Source organism: Chanos chanos, chromosome 7 (assembly GCF_902362185.1).
Source record: "Chanos chanos chromosome 7, fChaCha1.1, whole genome shotgun sequence".
NCBI classification, from domain to species: domain Eukaryota; kingdom Metazoa; phylum Chordata; class Actinopteri; order Gonorynchiformes; family Chanidae; genus Chanos; species Chanos chanos.
The window spans coordinates 4,700,070-4,708,717 of NC_044501.1; the positions used below are offsets into that span (position 1 = coordinate 4,700,070).

Below are 8,648 nucleotides of genomic sequence, written 5' to 3' on the forward strand. Positions count from 1 at the left end.
AGCTTATGTTATTATGACCATTTGCTACCTATGTCATGTGGGCAAGTAATGTTACATTTGCAATATAGTGGCTAAAATAAGTTTCAGATGCAGTGGTACCAATGTTACTCAGAGAAATAGCTATCGCTATATAAATAAACTCTACTATCTCGTTATAGTTAACTGCATATCACTGTAACAAAGTGCATTATTCGGGCATTTTCAGTCTAACAGCGAAACTGGGATTTTTGCAACTTCAGCATAGAGGATTGCAATGTTTATTGCAACTTCAGCAATACCCGCTGCCTTATCTTCAAAACACAGCTCCGGTGAGCTCCAGTCTGCAAATGTGTTTCTCTGTGCCCATCTGTGGCACTGTAGCCTTAAGTGTTGATACGCTATTACTTGTGACAGAGCCAGTGCACTGCACTTTTAAAGTAATTTATTTTATCGGCAATCAGATAAAAAATACCAATACAGATCATTGTAAAAATACTGAGTATCGGCTTTGATAATCAGCCAATTAATCAGCAAATTAAAAATTAAATTAGGATAATAAAGTGCCGTTACAGGATAGAAATGCAGTAGAGTTAACACCGTGTTAAACTGAGTAAAAAGCCTGGTTGAATAGGAATGTTTTCCGCCCGGATTTGAAAGAGTCTAGTGTCGGGGTTCTTCTAATGCTCCCTGTCAACTGGTTCCATTTAAAAGCACTGTAATAGCTAAACGCTGCTGGAGTGCATCACAGGTTACTGGCACTCTCCCAGAAACATAATTTTCTGTTTTGACAAAGTAGTTCTTTCCTTGCAGGTATGAACTGATCCATTTCAGGACATTTCCTGAGAACCCAAATCAGTTATCAAGTCTGTCTATGAGAATTTTATGGTCAGTGGTGTCAAAAGCAGCACTGAGATCAAACAGTAATAGAACAGATATTTTTCCAGAGTCTGTACTTAAGTGAATGTCATTCATAACCTTAATTAGAGCAGTCTCAGTACTATGATTAGGCTGGATTCCTGACCAAAATTTTCCTAGACATCTATTTAAGGACAGTAAGTCAGAAAGTTGCTTAAAGACAATTTTCTCAGTGATGTTTCCAAATGAAAGGTAGATTTGAAACAGGTCTGTAATTACTTACAAGAGTTGCTTTTATATTTTTCTTTTCTAAGAGAGGCTTCACAACTGCAGTTTAGGAAAAATGTTGTTAGGAAAAATTCCCGACATGAGTGAGGTGTTTTCTATTGAAGTAAGTCTGCTGATATTGAATGAAACACTTTCTTTAAAGTGGTTGGTAACATGTCAAGACTACCAGTAGATGATTTGAGATGACTCATTGTATCGATTAAAATTTCATTATTAATAACACTAAACTGAGACATTTTAACCATGATATCTTTGCGTGGCAATGGAGAGAACATGGGCTCATTGGTGGATATAGATGCACTAATGGCTTGTCTGAAATTGTGGATTTTAGTATTAAAGAGGTATGCAAAGTCATTACATCTCTCAGCTGATTCTAATTAAGGGGCTATATATGTAGGTGACTTTGTTAGTTTGTCAACCATTGCAAAGAGTATTTTTCTATTGTTAATGTTATTGCTGACAGTAGTGGAGAGAAAGGACTGTCTAGCTTTGCACATTATTGTACTGTAATCACACAGCCTCTCTTTGAAGGTTTCTTTGTGAATCTGAAGCTTGGTTTTATGTCATCTGCGTTCAACCTTCCTACATTCTCCCTTTTGGAGTTGGACTGCAGTAACATTCCGTCATGGTGCTTTCTGTTGGCATGACATGGTTTTAACTTTAACTGGTGCAGTCTCATCCATAACACCAACAATTTTTGAGTTGAAGCTATCCAGCAGGGCATCAACAGAATCAGAATCTTGCATGGTGCAGGGCACATTTTTCTCATGAAAAGTGTAACTGTGCTGTCATTCATGAACCTTTTCTTAAAGCAAACGCGTCTGGTCTTGATGTCTAGTGAGGTCCACATTTCAAAGAAAACACAGTGATGATCTGAAAAAGCGATGCCCTTAACAGTCACTGATATACTGAGACCCTTTGAGATCCCCCGCACATCCGGACTGTGGCCATGACAGTGTGTGCTCACAGAAACATGCTGAGGGAGTCCAAAGGAGTCCAGTATGACACAGAGTTCCGTGGCATAATTCTCCTTGGGCTTGTCAATATGTGTGTTAAAATCACCAGCAATAACAAAAAGATCAGAGTCAGTGGAAATAAAAGATAACATATCTGTATATTCATCAATAAAATTACCATTGTACTTCGAAGGCCTGTAGACAATCGCTAGTAATATTCTTGGAGCCCCACTCAGAACTGCACAGAGATACTCAAAAGATGTGAAGTCAACAAATGATAGTTGCTTACACTGGAAAGAGTCATCAAATAGAGCATCTATGCCTCAGCCTTTCTTGCCGGCACGTGAGACATTCATAAAGTTAAAGTTTGTTGGTGCCGACTCAATTAATACGGTTTCAGTGCTACACTCATTTAACCATGTTTCTGTTAAAAGCATAAAATCAAGCCCAAGGACTGTAATAAAATCTTTAATCAAATAAGAGTTGTTTGTAAGAGATCTAATATTGATGAGAGCTAACTTAGCCTGTACGCTGTGCTCTAAATGCTGTGACTCACATTTTACATACTGTAGATTGGATGCATTCACATGTACTTCCTGTTCTTTCTGTGTCTGAAAGGTACTGGAACGGGAGAGATTAGAGCCTGTAAAATTAAAAAGCTTTACATAACATCTTAGTTTGCCATATTATCTTCCTCAAATGATCCCACTTGAGTGAAACAACCATGTATCACCTGCCTTCCTGTTTATATGAAAGTGCTACCCAGCCCTAGCACTGACCTTGATTTTAAATACGATGTTAACTGTTAGGCCAGGAACCAAATCCAAGGTGACTTTAATGTTTGGTCAAAAATGGCATTGTTTGCATATTTATTCAACCCAAATTAATCTCTTACTCCGAACATAAAACTTCAGTCAACATTTTCACCCCCTTCTCAAAAAATGTTATTTCTGAATTTAGAACAGCAACCAAAGGCAGTCTGCCCATATCAGACACAAGTGTTTACTATTGAAGGGCTGGACAACAAACCACATGTTAGGCAACGTGACAGGATGAACCTGGAACATAAGCACTGGTTCCAGTTTACAAAGGTTTGTGGGGAGAAGCCACCAATAGAAACACCATAGAGGCATGGCTGACTGCTTCTTGACAAGAGCACCTGCACTTCATGGAAACCCATAAAGAAATAAAAAAGCAAGAATCTAAAGAAGGGAAAGGAGCAAGGTGTGCTGAGGAAATAGTCTCTCCCCAGAGTCTGTTGAGCTGCCGCCAGAAACGACCATCACTGGCAGAAGGGATCAGAGGGAGAGTGCCGAAACCAGCCGTGGGGACAAGTGTCCTCCCAGTTCCCCAGCATGATGCCCAGCCATCACTGGAAGTGTCTGCCACCAGCTGAGAATGTTGCTGAACTGCCATGACCAGCGACAAACTAGGTAGAACAGCAGAGAGACCAGCGACCAGCATGGTGGACCTGAGTAGAGACAGTCACTGGCTGAGCAGAAGACTATGGTTGGATCCAAGTGTCTTGAAGACTGCTGCATCGCACACTCCTTCCCTGGCGACCATCCCAGGATCCACTCCAGATCAGCTCCTGCGCAGAGCGCCACCATACCGGCACCTTTCTGCACTGGTCCCATTATCCCAGCACCTCTGCTACACATGTCTATGCTTGTAACTCAGTCTGCTAAATAAAACCAGGGCTTAAATACCCACCTGGCACATGTCTCTTTTCCACCTTGTGACATCAATTAACCTTAATAGTTTCTGTGGTGTTGAACAGTGTGCCCGCTTGTTTCCTAGGCAACCATTATGGTGTTCCAAGCCGTGGCGGAATACCGTGTGCAGGGGAAGAAGCTGCAGGATGTAAATCTGCAGGTGGACATTCACATCTCTGGCAGAAAGAAGCCTGTGAAGTGGACCTTTAACAAAGGAACCGCCCAATTGGTCCGTTCTGAGAAGGTAAGAGATGATGTTGCTGGAGGAGTTGAAATGTTAAATAAAAAAAAAAAATCATGTGTTTTGAGAAGACTTGAGAAGTTGAGAAGACATCATCCCATGATACAGTTCCCAAATGGATCACAGGATCCTAAATACTGGTCCAGTGCTTAAGCACCTTGATCCATACATTACCAAAACAACACATCCTACCAAATGTTATGTGATATCAATTTGAACATATTCCTGTGTCTTATGGTTATTTTACGGTGGTGTAGTGCAGATTTATTTTAAGATGAAGAACTCAAAACTTATCAAAAAGAGAACTGATATATTTTATGAGACCTGACACGTGCGGGCAGCGCAGTGGGTAGCGCTGTCACCTTACAGCAAGAAGGTCCTGGATTTGATTCCTGGCTGAGAGGCCAGGTTCCTTTCTGTGTTGAGTCTGCATGTTCTCCCCATGTCTGCATGGGTTTCCAACAGGAGCTCCGGCTTCCTGCCACAGTCCAAAGACATGTAAGTCAGGCAAATTGGAGAAACTAAATTGCCCCTAGGTGTGAATGTGTTTGTCCATGTGTATGCCCTGTGATGGACTGGCAACATGTCCAGGGTGTTTCCCTGTCTTTTGCCCAGTGAGCGCTGGGATAGGCCTCAGCACCCCACGTAACCCTACTTAGGATAAGCAGCTTAGAAAATGACTGAATGAGTGAATGACACATGTGCCTCCCCTGCTCCCCCACCAGAGACACACGGGTTTTAAAGCATTTGTGAAAATTTACCACTTTGAGGTAGAGCACATTCATCTCAGTGAATTCCAAAGGGCAAGGAAAATTGTGATTTCCAGCCTATGGCACTTTTAATGCAATACAGGTGGTACCAACTACCTCAGGGGGGACTATACAACACTGGGTGGAACAAACTGTAACTTGTCTGTTCAGAATAAATGAGAGAAACCTAGCCTAATGCATTTGAAGGTTTTTATTGTTTTTTCCTGTTGTACTGAACTCATACCACACGACATGACATACCACATGACATTCAAACCGTGGTGTGAACCAAACCGTGACTTCTGTGTACTGTTGCACCCCTAATACATATTATACCCACAGCTCCAGATTGACCAGAACCTCACTGTTGTTGCCAAAGGAACTGGCATTGGAGCTATTTCAGTAAGTATTTATGATTCTAAGTTTTGTTTTGTTTTTCCCCTTAAAGCCCCCCCCTCCCCCCCAAACAAAACCAAAATAATGGATGACTTATGAGCGCATTACATCTGTTGAACATCAGTCCTGTCTGACCTGTCACTCAGGTGTTGACTCTGTACTACGCCAAACCTGTTACAAAGAAGGATGAATGCAAAAATTTTGAACTAGAAGTGAAAATGGACAAACAAGCTGCTGGTACGAGTCAACAAGTCTGCCACTCAATTTGAACTAAAAGCATACTGTTTATCTGAGACCATTTATGTAAACTGATTTTCTCTCTCTCTCTCTCTCTCCCCCCTCCTCTGTCTCTCTCTCTCTCTCCCTCTCTCTCGTGTGCACACACAAACTCATAGTATCTTACGCAGGAGCATCTGAAACATATGAGCTCACCATTGAATTATTGTGAGTAAAGATATGATTACATTTTTACATAAGATTCAGTGACTGTACTGAGAAACTATGTCATAAAATCTCTTAATGGATTTGCTGGTCTTCATACATGTGACTTATAAAGTGAATGCTTCTGTGTGTGTGTGTGTTTGGTTCTGTTTTGTCCTTTAATGTAGTTATAAGTCTACAGAAAATGATGCCACTATGTCCATTGTGGATGTGGGTTTGCTGACAGGCTTCGTTGTGGACCAGAAAGATTTGGCTGAGGTGACGAGAACAGTCTAGAACATAATCTGTCAGATATCTACATCTCTGTTTTGTCAGTATGTATTCAGACATTTTAGAGGAGGACACTAGATGATTCATGCACTCAAGCACTCATGAATGAGGATCAAAGAGAGAAAAGATGGGTAGGGGTTAACTTATTCTGTGATTCCATCCCGTAACATTCGCTAAATAGCAGTTCAGAAGAAGTGTAACTCAAATTTTAGTTGTATAGGCTAACATTTTTGGGGGAGTATGTACTGATAGCGTTGAAGATTTTTCTTTCGTCATTTTTTGTTACATGCTGCCACAATCATTTGTAACTGAACCCCTAGCTCATGACTGGACGAGACAGGTACATCCAGAAATTTGAGATGGATAAACAACTGTCAGAAAGAGGTTCCCTCATCATCTACCTGGATAAGGTACTGCAGAAACACAGACACAGCATTAATTTACAATTATCAATCGAATCTGCATCCATGTTCTCCATTCAAGTTCTGAAGACACTCTCTCTCTCTTTGTCTCTGTCTCTCCTTCTCTCTCTCTCTCTCTGATCAGGTCTCTCATAAGCGCAAAGACAAAATTGTTTTCAGAGTTCACAAAGTAATAAAAGTGGGTCTTCTTCAACCTGCTGGAATCACTGTGTATGAATACTATTCTCCAGGTGAGCCAAGTAACACACACACACACACACACACACACACACACACACACACACACACACACACACACACTCATATACAAATGTACATACACACAGTAATCTAATCATTTGCGGGATAAACTGTTGCAGATAAACGCTGTGTGAAGTTCTACCATCCTGACAAGAAAGAAGACTTTAACAGAATATGCCACAAAGACGTGTGTCGTTGTGCTGAAGGTATGTTGTCTGGTGTACGTGTCTACAGACCTGTGTTTGTCTGTGTGTGTGTGAGTCGGTACTGAGGATATAAATGAAATGCACTCTGGGACCACTGCCCAGGTTAAGATTGTGCGTGAATGTACTATTTGTGTGTGTGTGTGTGTGTGTGTGTGTGTGTGAGAAAGAGAGAGAGAGGAAATACAGGGAGAGACATAATCTCTCTTTTATATCTGCCACAGAAAACTGCAGTTCACAAAAGAGAAAGAGAGTGGACGACCGAGAGCGTGAAGAAAAAGCTTGCGCTGGTAGCATGGATTATGGTAAACACCAACATAACCTGTGTGTTTCTGTGTGTGTGTGTGTGTGTGTTATATCCTTAAGATTTTTTTCTTAACTTTGACATTCAACAGAAATGAATCCATATCATAACTGTGCACTTGGGAAGATCAGTGGAAGGAAAAATTAAATCTAATCTGACATTAAGAAAAATCCCCGGCCTGTCTGTTTTAATGGAGACATAACTGCCTCTTTTTCCTCTGTCCGCCAAATGAAAAGTCATTCATTCATCACTCAGACACAAATGGACAGTAAATCCCTGTTGATGACACTCATTGTTACGTTCTTGCTTCACAGTTTACAAAGTTACTGTGGAAACAACAGAATTCACCGCTTACACAGATGTGTACCACATGAGGATTGATAAAGTTGTGAAAGAAGGTGTGCGTTTTTTTGTTTTTTTTATCTCAGTTTCACTGAACCATTTTTGTAAAGGTAATTCTTTATAATAAATTACAGTATAGGTTTGGGACTCATTGGAGTGTTCTGTTTTTTTGTTTGTTTGTTTGCTTGTTTTGTTTTTGTTTCTTTACCCTATTTGCTATTTGTCTCAGCAACACTGTAATTCCATCTCAGAATCCCGAGGAAGTGAATTATATCCGTCCCATAGCTAGGACATAACATATGAAAAAAACAAACAAAGACAAACAAACAAACAAACAAACAAACAATAAAGAATTAGTACAGAATGTAGTGCCTGTTGTTCTTTCTCAGTGGCTTACATTCATATGGTCATGAATCAAGAGTATAAAGCCAGCTGCCTTTTCTGTTTTTATTTATTTATTTGTTTGTTTTGTTTTGTGTGTGTGCGTGTGTGTGCATGTGTTTGTTTGTGTATTTTAGGCACTGATGCTGGTGTGGAGGGCAAGGTCAAGACATTCTTAGCTCAGTCTAACTGCAGAGAGCCCCTTGGCCTGGAGAAGGGGAAGAGTTACCTGATCATGGGACATTCCTCAGATGTGACGAGGACTGAGGGAGGGTAAGAGTGAGACATGTCTCAGTCGTGCGTGCGTGTGTGTGTGTGCCTGTGTGTGTGTGCCTGTGTGTGCGTGCACATGCATGTGTTGTGTGTGTGTGTGTGTGTCTGTGTGTGAAAAAGAGAGATGCATAGAGAGCTCATTTATCTTACTCTGTTCTTAGATGGCAGTATTTACTGGGTGAGAAGACATGGGTTGAGCACTGGCCCACTAGGGAGGAAGGCCAAACTCCACAGTACAGAGAAAGATTCAGAGGCATCGCAGGACTGGTCCACGTGCTCCAGGCCCGAGGATGCTCCACATAAGACATCTCACCGTTTTTGAGCTTTTTGTTCTATTATTCTTCCTACTTCCTCTTTATTTGGCCGAGTTATGCTTTTGAAGATGGTGATTTTGATGATGCCCAAATTGGAATCGTGCTTCATGCTTTTTGGTTGCGCTTTGCAGTAGATACAGGTGAGCACAATGTGTATCATAACAGAATATGGTAAACACCCTGATACTAGAAAACCACAAAATAAACCAGTCACTCCAGCATTTTGACTGCCTCCCAGCCTTTTTTTTTCCTCCTTTGATATTAGGCTAACTGCTGAAA

General features: G+C 41.0%; 1 protein-coding gene across 1 annotated transcript in view; it reads left to right on the forward strand.

Moving 5' to 3' along the window:
- Positions 1–8,358, forward strand: part of LOC115816658 (complement C3-like) — a 29,686-nt gene extending 21,328 nt beyond the window's left edge. The window contains exons 30-41 of the mRNA XM_030779692.1: positions 3,879–4,037; positions 5,126–5,185; positions 5,326–5,416; positions 5,575–5,623; positions 5,788–5,878; positions 6,211–6,300; positions 6,437–6,542; positions 6,672–6,758; positions 6,980–7,060; positions 7,374–7,457; positions 7,920–8,055; positions 8,217–8,358. Coding sequence (XP_030635552.1) covers positions 3,879–4,037; positions 5,126–5,185; positions 5,326–5,416; positions 5,575–5,623; positions 5,788–5,878; positions 6,211–6,300; positions 6,437–6,542; positions 6,672–6,758; positions 6,980–7,060; positions 7,374–7,457; positions 7,920–8,055; positions 8,217–8,358 — 1,176 coding nt within the window. The remainder of the gene's footprint in view (positions 1–3,878; positions 4,038–5,125; positions 5,186–5,325; positions 5,417–5,574; positions 5,624–5,787; positions 5,879–6,210; positions 6,301–6,436; positions 6,543–6,671; positions 6,759–6,979; positions 7,061–7,373; positions 7,458–7,919; positions 8,056–8,216) is intronic.
- Positions 8,359–8,648: the final 290 nt, after the last annotated feature.